At 48.2% G+C, this 13,574-nt stretch overlaps 1 protein-coding gene across 1 annotated transcript; it reads left to right on the forward strand.

Annotated features, from left to right (window-relative positions):
• The first annotated feature begins 4,578 nt into the window (after window positions 1-4,578).
• On the forward strand, window positions 4,579-11,796 carry OSTM1 (osteoclastogenesis associated transmembrane protein 1). The gene is made up of 6 exons (XM_054174081.1): window positions 4,579-4,913; window positions 7,970-8,084; window positions 9,542-9,639; window positions 10,055-10,219; window positions 10,965-11,130; window positions 11,441-11,796. The coding sequence occupies exons 1-6, from the start codon at window positions 4,584-4,586 to the stop codon at window positions 11,494-11,496; spliced, it is 930 nt and encodes a 309-aa protein (XP_054030056.1). The 5' UTR covers window positions 4,579-4,583; the 3' UTR covers window positions 11,497-11,796.
• Window positions 11,797-13,574: the final 1,778 nt, after the last annotated feature.

Genomic DNA, 13,574 nt, shown 5'->3' on the forward strand with positions numbered 1-13,574 from the left:
GTCTAGGAAGAGTGGGAAAATCAAACTTTGTTAATTTTCTAGGCTCTCAGATCCCATCCTAATGGGATGATTTGCTGGGGGTCCTTCACCCCTGGAAGGAGTCAGTGTAACTGTCCCCTTGAACATGGAACAAGGGGAAATCCTGCCAGCCACAGGCTGTGGGGCCATGCTGAGGCCAGGGCAGCTGAGTTGGTTGCTCTGGCTCTGCAGGTAGGCTCATACAGCTCCTACTAACTAACTAACTAACTAACTAACTAACTAACTAACTAACTAACTAACTAACTAACTAACCCAACACTCAGATCAGTTTAAAGATGGTACTACACCAACACCAGATTTTGTCTCATAATTTGGGTGTTTCTGAGCATGGACAGCCATCCACACTTCAGTGAGCTATGACAAGAATATACCTTTCACACTGTTTGTGTTGACCAAGAAGTTATTTGTGGACTGTTACGCTCCTTTTAATGTTTCTGCTGTGTGTTAAACATCATCATCTTCAAAAGTACTACTTGCTCCCTGCACTATTTCAATCTTTTTCTGTACACTAGCTGTCTCATTGGTATCATCCCTTTTCACTCTCAGGAGACATACCCTGTCTAGCAGCTCTTCTTTCATTTCCTAATGCATGGCACAATTAAGACTTAATTAGATGCCTATGAGTAAGGCAATGGCGTGCCACCCTGGACCTTAGATGCAGCACTCTGAGAAGAAAAAAAACCCCACAAAAACACAATTAAAAAATCCCATAAACTTCTCATAAGCTGTACCTCTTTAGACTGCTGTGATTGCTTACTGACAATTAATTGTTTTCTGGTCATGATTCTAGAAAGAGAACATTCTCCTTTCCAGAGCAAAAATTCTGACAGGTGCACGGAAAAGGCATTTCTCTGTGCTGTGGATTCACAGACAATACGATGTGCAGTTTCCAGGTCTAGGCCAAGGTTATCTGGCACTACCTATGGTTTCTCAGACTCTCTCTATATATTGCTATATGCTTACAGAAAAGGAAAGCCTTCATGTGAAGGTATGGGGCTGTTTTCCCTCTTCACAGCTGTGATGGGGAGGAGTAGGAAAGACGGTTAGCTGATGGATGGCCTGTCTTGGTGTTGTCTCTGTATCTGTTTGGAAATGGGGAAATTACTGCTGCCTTTCTGGCTCAACATCCCAGGTCAGTACAGTGTCTTCTGAGATGTTAGCCTCAAGGCAAGACAGTGTCCAGGGCTCCTCCAACCAGCTTGTTCTGGTTGAATTGGCCTGAGTATCCACCAGAGACTGACAGCCATAAGCTTCAGGAGCAGATAGCCATGGAAAAACCTTTTCTATTCTTTGCTACTGTCATGGTTTAACCACGGCTGGCAGCTAAGCCCCACACAGCTACTCATTCACTTCCCTGCAGTGGGTAGAGGGAGAGGATCAGATAGGTGAAAGTGAGAAAACTCATGAGCTGAGGCAAAGACAGATTAATAGCTAAAAGTTTAAATGCTGAGCATGATGTCATATGGTTTGGAATACCCCTCTGGTCTGCTGGGATCAGCTGTCCCAGTTGTGTCCTCTCCCAGCTTCCTGTGCACCCCCAGCCTACTCACTCTTGGGGTGGGGTGAGAAGCAGCAGAGGCCTTGACTCTGTGTAAGCACTGCTCAGCAATAACCAAAACATCCCTGAGCTATCAACACTGTTTGCCACACAAATCAAAACATAGCCCCATACCAGCTGCTACAACAAAAATTAACTCTATCCCAGCCAAAACCGGCACAGCTCCAACAGGACACTGCTAACAGGCATGGTAGCTCAGGCTGGTCAGGAACAGTTCAGCTGGACAAGTGTTTGTCAATCATTTTTAAACAAAGCTCATATAACCTTTTGAAAATAAGAACTGACACATGAAGGAGTCAGCGTTGGCCTTGTGAGTTAGTAAGCATATGAAGGTGTGAGATGGAGATGAGGAAGAAAATCTTTCTGTAAGCAAAGGGTGGCTGTGCAAGGAAGACATAATACGCTCACCTTGAGCTTTGATATCTCTGCAACAAAATTAGTCAAGATTAATAAGACTTCTGCTTCCACAATCCCAGAGACACCTCTCTGTGGACAGCCCTCACACTTCCCTGCTCTTGTCAGCCTCCCTTTCAGATGAAATGCAATTTGTCTCCTGGGCAGCAGTTTTGGATAAGGAGGCAGAGCTTCTTCTCCCTTTCCCTCCTGCTCTCTGAGCCACTGCTTGCCCTGCTCCACCTTCCTGAGCGCTCAGCCTCTCAGTCCTCCCTGACTCCTTTTTCTCTTTACTCCTTATGTTCAGGTTATCACTTAATTTCCTGGCACTGCCTTATCATTTATGGTCTGCCCTTTGGTTAAAAGGCTTTATCCAAGCCATCATCCTTTGAAGACAGCAAGAAAACTTGAAAAAAGGGATCAGTTCTCAACTCAGGGTGGCATAAAGTAGTAGAAAGAGCAGCAGAGGCAAAAGGGAGACAAAGCAAGGGGAAAAAACAAGTTCACAGCTTCAAACTGCTCATTTTCCCTAGTTCACACTGTCCTCTCCACAGATCCAGCAAGATGGGATAGGAAATCAATATTCATTTGCTGTGTTCTGTTTCTGCACAGTTAAGGTAAGCCTCTTTCTTCTGCAGAATGACACACGCTTTCCCCTGCAGCCAGGGTGGGGTTTGAAGTACTTGGATGTGTTTTCAAGAATAATTGGGACTACATAACCACCTGAGATTTCTGATATCCTTACTTATTTCTGAGGTTTGCTGGCCAAGGCCAACTCCTGCTTGCTTTAGTCATGAGTTCAACCACTTTGATGAGACTGAGCAGAAAGGCAATGGCACCACTTGTAGAACACAACTAACCGAGTCTGCTGGGCAGCTGTGTTGTCACTCAGGGTAAATGCCAGTTTCTGCCTGGTAACAAAATTCATCTATTATCACAGAAGAGGCCCCATGCCTTCTTCAAGCCCTTTTTTTCCCCTGAACCACAGATGAAAAAATAAATAAATAGTGACTTTCTAATTATTTGCTTTGCAATGTCACATTTATTACTGATATAAAGGAGAAGTGCCTAATAACCAAATATATTCCTTATGAGTCTGCAGCAATGCATTTACTAATGCCAGGGCCGTTTATATTCCAGTTAAGGCTCAGAGATTTAACCTGAAACTCTTAAACTGAAAAAAAAAAAAAACTCCCCCTCTTTTTTTTTTTTCCCCCCCCCCCCCCCCCCCCCCGTTTTCCGTCCCCTTTCCCTCTTTTTCCTCTCGAATCCCCCACCCCAAGATCAATTTTCCACTAGTAAGAAGAATGCATTCTCTCGCAGGAGAATATTTAAGCCACTGAAGACATGGGAAAACGCATCCCCCGACCCACGAAGACGAACACGCAGCTCTGCCCCACTCAGCCCGTCCTCCCCGGAGCCTGAGGAGACCCACGTCAGGGAGAGCCCCGGTAAGGATGGCGAGCAAGTAGTCTGGGGCTTCTTTCCATCTCTCCTCCCCGGGGACGCCGATGTTGTCCGGGCACTGTGGGACACCGAGGGTCTGCTCGAGCCCCCCGCGGCTCTCGGCGGGGCGATGCGCGGGAGTGCTGCTGCCCTCTCCTGGGGGGATGTGGGCAGGCCACCCGCCCCTGCCCTCCTACCTGCCCCTGCTGCCTGCCTGCTCACCTGCGTGCCCTCCTGCCTGACATCTTTCCTGCGTGTCTGCCTACCTGTCACCGCTGATCACCGCTCGGCCCCGGCCACCCTGTCCCCTGCACCAGCAAACCAGGCTCTCTGGCTGCCAGTTGGGCTAAGGATGGCTTAGGGCGACAAGCATTCCCTATCCCCTTCTCAGGGCTGCAGCTGTTAGCTTGGTGCAGGCAGTGCCACCGCCCCAGAGTTTCTTGTTTAGGCTAATAGTGGACGAAGGAAGAAGGGGCATCCTCTGGCCCTGGAGCCACCTGCTAAGCAGCTTCAGGCTTCCAAATGTGGTGGCCTTGCTGGACACAATCCCCAAACCAGCACCAGTTTGCAAGTACTGGCAATCTGGTACTTTATTCCCCCACACTGGCATTTCTCTGTGCCATACCCATCCCACGTTTTTTTGTCTTAATTAATTAACTGCTTTGAAAGCCTTTTCCTCAGTGTTGAGGTATTCAGCCCACTCAGAAAAAAGTGGTCTTTACTTGCTGCTCTTTGCCTGCCTGACCATTATCGTTACCTCCACTGTCATATTTTTATCCGACAGCACAAATCCATCCTGGACAGTTCCATGCTGTGACCTTTCGGCACAAATGGCACAAGCTAATGTCAGGTGGGCTAGGTGACACGGAGCTGCCTGAGCTGGGTATGGCCCCTTACCCACACCCGGGCCTGAGGACGACGTGCCCCAAGAGACCCCACCAGACCCCCACCGAACGTCGCCACTCGCCCTCCCTGCAGGCACCTCCCGCTCCCGTTCTTGCCCTGAGCCAGCCCCTGCCGCCCGCGACCCACCCCGGCCCCACCTCCTTCCCCGCCCCCTCTCCTCTGTGGCCAATGAGCGGCGGCGCCCGCGGTGGGGGCGGGTCGTTTCCCGGCGCGGCGCTTCCGGTTCCTCAGCGCGGCCGCCATGGCGCCGCTGCGCTGCTTCCTGCAGCTGTTGTCCGCTCTGGTGCTTACCTTCGGCCTCACCGCCGGCGAGATGCGCCAGCCCCTGGCGCTGGAGGCGCTGGGCGAGGCGGTGGAGTTGGCGGAGGAGCTGTGGGGCGCGGGGCTGCCTGGCGATCTCCCCGAGCTGGAGCCGGAGTGCCGCCGCCTCCTCGTTGCCTTCGCGGAAGACAGCGCGGCGTTGATGGACTGCCTGGCCCGCCGCGCCCGCCCGGTGCGGCTCTGCCAGGCCTGCCACCTCTACTATCACCGGCTCCTCGCACAGTATGGCAACATCACCCGTGCCGTCGGGGTGCGTCCGCGGGGCCGGGCGGGTGGGGGGGACCGGTGCGTGGTTAGGGGACCTGGGCTGTTCCCTTGAGGCTTCGAGTTCTGTAAGTTCTGTATCAGAGTGCAGCTGCGCCGCACGCAGGGGGATGTGGCTTGCTGGGGAAGGAGGGCCAGCGCCACCCCGAAGCACTGCTGTTTCACCCTTCCCCGCGGCCTGACAGTCGCTGTCTAGCCCAGCTCTGCACTCTGGGCCAGCGCAGAGGGTGAGGAGAGGCGACTGCCTGTGTTGGGCCATGGCTGAGTGCAGCTGGTGATGTGGTCTGTGACACTAACATGGTGAGTGAGGCACCCATCTTCTGGGTAAGCCTGTCTCCAGCCTGTGAAGGTCAGTTCCCATGCACCCACCAGGTGTGTAAGGCAATTCAGCAGAGGCTGGGAGTGTGTTTGGGAGGCACCGCAGGTAGCGATGGCTGCTGGCTGCTGCCTGGTGGTATGGTCTGTGCAGGCAGCTGCTCTCAGGGTTTTTCTGCAGCTCCATCTGCAGAAAAAAAGCTTTGCTCCTCTGTGCAAGTGGAAAAGTGGAAAAGCCTGAGTTGTTCTTGCTGATGTTGCAATGGCAAAAGCAGTGCCCTGGCTTGCAGGTTGTTGTATAGCACTACTGAGGAGCACTGCCAGAGCTTTGCTGCTTGGCACTTCTTGGAAAATTGATGGTCTCTGTGATATGAGTGATGCAGATCATCTGTGGGGAGCCATGCCACAGTGTTCTTGGCTCCAAAGCTGATGAGAGTGTGTGGCAGCACACCAGAAGTCCTGAGTGCTGTCTGGAGTCTCTGGACCCCACTCAAGGGAAACCTTGACCAAAGCAGGACTTCCTTTTTACATCTTTCTGACTCCTGGTCATCTTGTTTTGTTCATGGCTTAGTGTTGGAGGTGGTTCATGACAAGTTTTGCATGTTCTCATCCTGTTTGTCCATTTGTAAAAGTTAATTCCTGGGTTGCTTAGCCTGGAGAAAAGAAGACTGAGAGGTGATCTTGTCAGTGCTTCTAAAGTGTGGATGTCAAGAGGATGGGGCCAGACTCTTCAGCAGTGCTCAGCAACAGGACTAGGGGCAATGGACACAAAGTAGAACACAGTTCCATCTGAACATAAAGAAAAACTTCTTTACTTAGAGGTTGACAGAGCACTGGACTAGGCTGCCCAAAGAGGCTGTGGAGTTGCCTTCTCTGAAGATAGTCAGAGCCCTCCTGGATGCAATCCTGTACAGCCTGCTGTAGGTGAACTTGCTGTAGCAGGGTGGTTGGACTAAATGATCTCCAGAGCTCCTTTCCACCCCCCACCATTCTTTGATTCTGTGAAATGTCTAGCCAGTGGTCTCTTGTCTTAGTCTGCAAACCTGTAGTCTATTTGTTTCTCATCAGGAAGCTGTTGCACACCAGTGAGTAGGTAATGTGAAAGCAAGAGACAGCAATTCTCTTGGGTATGTCCAACCTGATGTTTTGGCTAGGATTAGGTTGCCAACACATCCCGGTGCTTGAGAGTATGTGTGAACTCATTGCAGCTGCTGTGCTTGGGTACTGGCAGCTTGGGAGGAGTGTCCATTGTGTGGTGTGGGAGACATGTCTGTCTTAGTCTTTGGCTTTTCTTCTGTGTGTGGATTAGCTAACCAAATAAATAAAGGAAGTGACCTCTTACAGCCTCAGGCAGTGTATCAGCTCTTTTGATCTTTACCATCCTACAACAGTTAAGGTGCAGTCTGAACGAAGCAGCTCAGTTAAGTTTTGGATGTGTCTGAAACGTAGAAACTTCCTTGCTGGGCTGATTAAAGAATAAATTGGGCAATCATACTCAAGGAATGATATAGGTCTGCTCAATTCAGATTGGAATTTAAAGGGCTTTTCCCCCTTCACTTAGGAGTCCTGCTGGTGAGGAAGTTCCACAGTTAAAAGGCAACCAGAGAGTTTCCTGCATCAATGACTTTCTGTAACTCAGTAGAAATGGAAGTGGGTGAATGCAGGAGTTGCCAGGTGTGGCAACCTTCAACTTCTGCAGTTGAGTCTCCAAGGGGAACTTGTTTTAATAAAAACCTAAACCTGTTCTGACAGAGAGAAGTGGAAACTGAATCTCTCATAAAGCTCTGTAAGGAACATGGTTCTCGTTAAAGAGATTATTTTCTTGTGTGTCCCACCAAAGAGGGTTTTGGCAGCTTTTGCCATTTTGAGAAGTGCTTAAGTCAGTTTAGCAGCCAGGAGCTAGAAAACAGGAGTCAGCTGACTGGAGCTCATGGTTTTGTATCAGTGATTTGAGGGAGAAAATAAAGCTTTGAAGGAGAACACTGTTGCTCTGAATCCTGATAGGGATGCTTCCTGTTTATTCTGTAACCGCTTTTAGAGTAGCTGTGCATTTTTTTAGGAGGCTGGTCCAGAGAATAAGTTGCTGTAAGAGCTGTGCCAGGGCCTGCTTTAATGATGGGATGTGTTGGGACAGACGAGCTTGGCAGCTGTGAGAGCCCAGTCATGGGTTTGGGGGGAGCAGCCACTTTGCAGAGGACTGCTTTCCTGGTGTGGCTGCACGGTGAGGGAAGCTTGCTGCTGATACAGTATGCTGGTACAGCTGTCTTGGAAGTTGTTTTCTGTTGTTTGGGTTTGTTTTGAGGCCAGTCTGTTGGTTCAGCTGCTTCAAATATTCAGCCTAATGAGAGTGCCCCTGTCCTCTGACTGCGTTTGCCTTGAGCTGGTTCCTGGGGCAGTAGCCCAGAAATGGATGACTATGAGGTGCCTGGCAGAGGAGGTCCTGTCTCTGTGCTTGCTTTTTTCCTTTCACTGACTTGCATACAGTCCTGGTACATCTTCAAAGACCATGTGCAGTAGGCTGTCTCCTTCATGGTATGAATTAAAGGATGAGAAGATTTTTGCTGTTCCATCAGTTCTGCTCTGCCTGTTGTAGAAGTAGTGATGTGTTGTGCTGATTGGTTAGCTCTGCTTGCCTGAAATATGTGTCCAAATTGCCCCTTTGTATTCTTAACACTGGATTGCAATTTTCCCTCCCCTATGGTTGTTGTTTCCTTTTTTCCCTTCCAGAATTCTTCTGAGAGCCACAATTGTGCCAAAAGCATCTTGACCTCAGACAGGCTGCAGGTGGTTGTGACCCTTGTGGAGTTCTTTAATGACACCTGGGAGACAGCCAACTGTGCAAGTATGTGATGACTCCTGTCGCTTTCACGTTGCTGCTGTGACCTGTCCCCTCAAATCTGCACACACCAGGACTGCATGCGTTTGTTTAAAGACAGTCAGGAGATAACACACAAATCCTACACCAGAGCCATTCAAACAAAGGGCACAAGAGCTTTTTACTCTTTGAAGGATACTGCCAAAACTCTGAGGGCACTACTCTGCTGGCAAGCTTGTGACACAAATATTTCTGTTAGGCTGCTCTTTCATAGGGTAATCTTGCTGGTTTTCTTTGGGATCTACAGACCTTGTTGAAGACTTCCCATTGCAGTTTCTTCTGGTTTTCTCCCATCTTTTTCTTTTTCTTATTAACTGACAGCCCTTTTGCTTGTTAATAAACTCAGTGGCTCTGGGATCCTTACATGTTGAATGGTTCCTGGCCCCGCAGCCATGCTTTTGATTTCATTTTGTGGGTGGAGGGTGTCCCAAGACTGTTCCAGTGTCTCTCTGGCCTCATGCCTCTGGTGGTGCTGTGCCATGCTTCCTGCTGATCTCCAGCTGTTTTGCCATTCCAGTGGTGTGGGGAGCAGGACTGTACACTAGCTGGTACACTGGAAAGCTGAGGGAAGTAGGGACCTGAGGGTTAAAGGTGCTGGGTTTTCTGCAGAGCACCTTGAGAACCTAGAAGAGTTTGTTCTCCTTTGTGAGTCTGGGCTGCATAAGGGCTGGAGAGGCAGCACAGCAGGAACTCTCTGGTCTGTGAGGTCTTGCTGTCCTTAGCTTGTGACCTGTGTGTTGCCTACCCAGTGTCCAGCTGAATGCTCACCCTCAATACAGAGCCCTGCTTCTTTCAGGAGATTTTTCTAGGCTGTTGGCTTGCTCTCAGGCGCTGTGGTTGAACATCTAAATTCCCAAACCACTGTTGCCTTCAAGGGTCCATCTGAAGTGGGGGTGGATGGAAGCAGTAACGAGTTAGGGTCGAAGAAAGCACCAGAGCTGCCCTCAAACTGATGAAGTGGTCAGCTCTTACTAGTAACCTGCACTCCAAATGTGTTGTGTTCATGGTCTCGGTGTTTCCTGGATGCCTCCAGTTGTATCTGCAGCGCTGGTGCTTCTGCTTTCACACAGCGGCTGTCGCTGCTGCTGTGCAAAGCTGGATGTGCAGAGTAGAAAATAAAAGCAATGTCTTGTTTGATCTTAGAAGTCCAAAGATAATTCAGACCCCCTCTTCAGAAAGCTCTTGATGATAGTCTTCAGCTTTCACTTAATCAAGGCCAATTAATTCTGAAATATGTTCTCAGTGGAGAGTTGGGTCAGAGGGTCTGAGACATCAGTGGCAGGCAGCTGAGGAAACTGCAGCGTTGCCTAGACCTGTCTTGTAGAGTTGAGAGCTCTTTTTGCAGCAGTGGAGTGCCTGGGGCTTGTTGGCTATGGAAATGTTGGAAATTAGAATATTCTGATGTTTTTCTCTCTCTTTGACAGATTGTTTAAAGAACAGCAGTGAGGGATTATCAGATTCTACTGTAGAGTTCCTGGATTTGTTCAATAAATCCCTGACATGTTTTGAACATAACCTTCAGGTATTTATGCTGTGTATTTAGGTGGTGAATCCTTTAATTACTAGCAAAATCTTACTTACACTGAGTAAACTACAGATGCTTGTCAGGCAAATAAGTAGCTGGTGAGCTGGTGAATGTTAGGCAGATTAAAACAGTGACCTGCAAAGTGCAGATGTTTACAGATCAAGAGGCTAAAATTAATTCTAATGCTCACCTTGGCTTCTTTTTGTATGTAATTGCAATACCACTTCACATCTGAACCCACTATAGTTGCTAACTATAGAGGGCTACAAGGATGAGAAAAGGCTGAGAGGCACGGGGCTTCTGCTGGAAACAGATTGTGGTTGAAACTTTGCCCTGGTTTTTAAAGTCTGTTTTGCTTTGTGGTTTTAACAATGCCTTAAAACTCTGCATAAATGCTCTTTTGTGTCCCTAGGGGCAAACCATCTACCTGTCACCAAATAACTACACAGAAGTGTGTAGAAACTGCAATGAAACCTACAGAAAGTTGAATGACCTTTATAACAACTTGCAAAGGCTGAACAGGCAAGGTGGTGAGTCTGGGCACTCTGCACACTTGTGTATCGACGTGGAAGATGCAGTAAGTGTTGACTGATACTCAACAGGGAGGGCTTTATGAATCTGAGCTGTTTGTGCTTGTCTTGCTAGGCATTGCCCTTTCCTGCTGGGTGTAGGTACAGGCAGCAGGTCCTTGGGCAGGTTGATGTCCCATGGGGAGCTTGGTGGGGTTGGTTTGCTAGGCTTTGTCTTCAGTCAGTGCAGCAGGAGTGTCACTGAAGCTCCTGATCACCCAACTGCATTCCAGTCTGAGTAGCTGCACTTTGATTTCTTCTTACTGTGGAGGGGTTGGATTTAAAAATTAATAATCTCTTAATCTTCTGGCTTTTAATGTGAAGCTTTACTGCTGTTGTTCCAGCCAGGGTAATAACTGATTCCTTACTGCAGCAGCTGTTTCTAGGGGTCCTCAGCATTGGGGGCATGCGTTTGGAAGAAGCTTTGTTGCATCGTGTGTTTTTACCTGGCTGGGCAAAAGGAGTGCTGTTGAAAGTGTGGGCTTAGCCCTGTTCCTGCAGGCTGTCAGTGGCTTCTCTGGGAAGCAGGCACGTGGCAGTACCTGAGGAGAATCTGGTGCGAGGCTTGTGAAAGTCCTGATGGGCAATCTTGGCTCTGTTTAAATTGTCTGTTTCGACATTTCCAGGAGCTTGCTGCCTTTTGTGGGGAGATCTGTTCAAGTCTTGTATTTGAGCTTGGATGTCTTGATTTGCCTTGCTGCACAGCACAAAGGCCTCTGCCTGCTCTCATGCTGGTTTGTGTTTTTGCTTCAGATGAACATCACTCGGAAGCTCTGGAGCAGGACGTTCAACTGCTCCTTTCCCTGCAGTGATACGGTCCCGGTGATCGCAGTCTCCTCCTTCATTCTTTTCCTACCTATTGTTTTTTATCTCAGTAGCTTCCTTCACTCAAAGCAGAAGAAGAGGATCCTCATTCTGCGTAAGTGCTGGTGCTGGCATTTCCCTCGTAGAGCTGGGTGGTGCCAGGGGCTGGCTTGGCTCTGGTGGGAGAGGGGGGCCCAGCCAGCTCTGCCTGCAGCTGTGCTGACGGCGCTAATAGCGACTATTAGTCTGCTGCCGTCCCCTGAAGAAGGGTAGAGAAGAGCTTCAGCCATATCTTTTCATTAAAGTTCCTGGACGTGAGCAGAAAGCTGTTTGCAAGTCTGTGTGTGGGATAAATGGAGGGAGGGGAGAGACTGCTTCTGTGGAATTCTTTGTGTCCAATTTTCATGTAATTTTTCCCTCTGCAGCCAAGCGCATCCAGTCAAATGCCGCTCTCGTGAACATCCAAGAAAAATACAGCTGAGCTGCAAAACAAAACCTGAGAGCTGCTGCTGGTGTACAGTGGGTACAATTGTGCTGGAATGAGGCTGGCACAAAAGAGGAGTTAATTATGGTTTAGTGGTAATGATACGGAGCAACACAAGTTAAACAAAATGCTGTCTGACTTCTAAGCGAGGATATTAACAAGGCAGGGCTGTGCCACACTGTATGGACTCTGGGTTTGAAAAGATCTGTGGGTTTTCTTCAGTCTTGGGCTGAAGCTGCTGTTTTTCTCTCTCTTAAGCTTTTGTACTTCTCACCAATAGAAAAAACCCTACACTTTTTTCCCCTTGCTTTATCACGTTTCTTTCACAGAAGCCCTGAGTTCTGAATCTTTCTGAGGCGATCCTCATAGGAAGTCAGAGCTCGCAATGATATTTGGTGTTCTGGCCTGAAACGTGGCTTGGTTCAAAATAATATTCAGTCTTGGCACAATTGGAATTGACAGAAAACCCTCAAAAGAAAAAAAAAAAGAAACAGGAAAAGTTTCTGTTTTTCCTAGATTGGTCTAATCTCATGCTGCTGGTATCTGTTAAAGCAAAACCAAAGCCATAAAAGGTGGAGAGAAAGTAGTGAAATCCTCTATCCAAAGCCAGCAACAGGGCTGCCAGTGCAGAGTGGTCTTGGGTGACTACAGTGTTCAGCTGTCTCTGAAACAAGCACCATATTTAGTCACTTGCACACTTTAACCACTAAAATAATCACTTCTGAAGTGTTGCATTTCTACAGAGGCTTCTTTTGGATGGCTGCTCGGGGGTGCTTCACTGTTTTCTTTCTGTTGTGTTATTTCCTTTTTAATGATAAAGGGTGTTTGGTGGGTTGGTTTGTTTGTGCCTGGTGGTGTTTTTGTAGAGGAGTGGGGTTAAAGTCAAGTCACTGGAGATGCTGAATTTCCTGGTTTAGAGTTTGTTACGGCTTGATACAGAGGAACTTAGCAGGGGAGAAGTTACCTTTTTATTTTAGCAGTAAATGAGCCAAAGGGTTCTCAAACTTAAAAACTGCCCTGAAAGACACTGAAGATAACTGTGTTGGGAATTGCTGACTTTCCAGAACTGGTTTAAAAACATCTGGCTTGTGAAATAGATGAATGTAAACAAATCCAGGATTGCAGGGTTCCAAAGATGATGGAGAAAGTCCTGCAGGGCTGCTCAGTACTACTGACGGGCTGTGGGCTCTGTTCAACCCCTGCAGCAGTACCAACGGTTCAGTTCGGTTGGGATCAGCCTGGCCTGGGGGAATGCTGGGGTTGAAATGATTTACAGCTGCAACTGCGGTCAAGGAATGCCAGAGTCTTTGCTCCCATGTTCAAATGTGTTGTCTGACCTTGAGGTAAAAATGAATGACCATTACAGCTGAAAATGTACATTGATCTTGGAAGCTACGTCCGATGTCTGTCCAAATACCCCCTGAAATAGCCTGCTGGTACTTGACTGGCTTTGGAGCCTAGAATGTTGTGTTGCTTTGGTTTGTTTTCCTTTGCACTAAAGCTCAAATAAATGTATAACAATGTGAAAAAAGAGCAGCACCCAAACCAGTCCTAAAGGTCTTCAGGTCATTGTTTTTCTTGGGGTTTTTTGTGGGTTGCTTCGAGTTGGGACAGAACTCAACACTTGGGTTTTAAAGCCAAGTTGTCAGTATAATATGAAGTGAAATGCTGTGGTTGTGATGGGTCCCACCCACATGATTGCCTTTTTGTGCTTTATCAGCAAGAGGAATTTATCTCCCTCTGTTGAGACATGTGAACTTCTGGGTCAGCAGTCAGTTTGCTCTCAGGTAGCTTCCAACAGCAGCATCACACCACCTTTCCCTTGCTGATTGCATAAAGTTACCTTCTCGTGGCTGGGAGAGGCTGCCTTAAAACCCAGCAAAAAAAAAAAAGGAGGTTATTTTTTTCTCTGTCTATTAAACTTCAACTTTCTAGGACTTGTTCAGCTGCCTGCTCTAATAGCATTACATTGATTTGGGACATCATATGATTGAGAGCTGTTGAAAGCAATCTTTCATCGGTGCAGCTAAAGCCAGTTTGTACGCCCGGCGCTTTCGGGAGGACAGCTTTTGCTA

Source organism: Dryobates pubescens, chromosome 28 (genome assembly GCF_014839835.1).
Source record: "Dryobates pubescens isolate bDryPub1 chromosome 28, bDryPub1.pri, whole genome shotgun sequence".
Taxonomy (NCBI): domain Eukaryota; kingdom Metazoa; phylum Chordata; class Aves; order Piciformes; family Picidae; genus Dryobates; species Dryobates pubescens.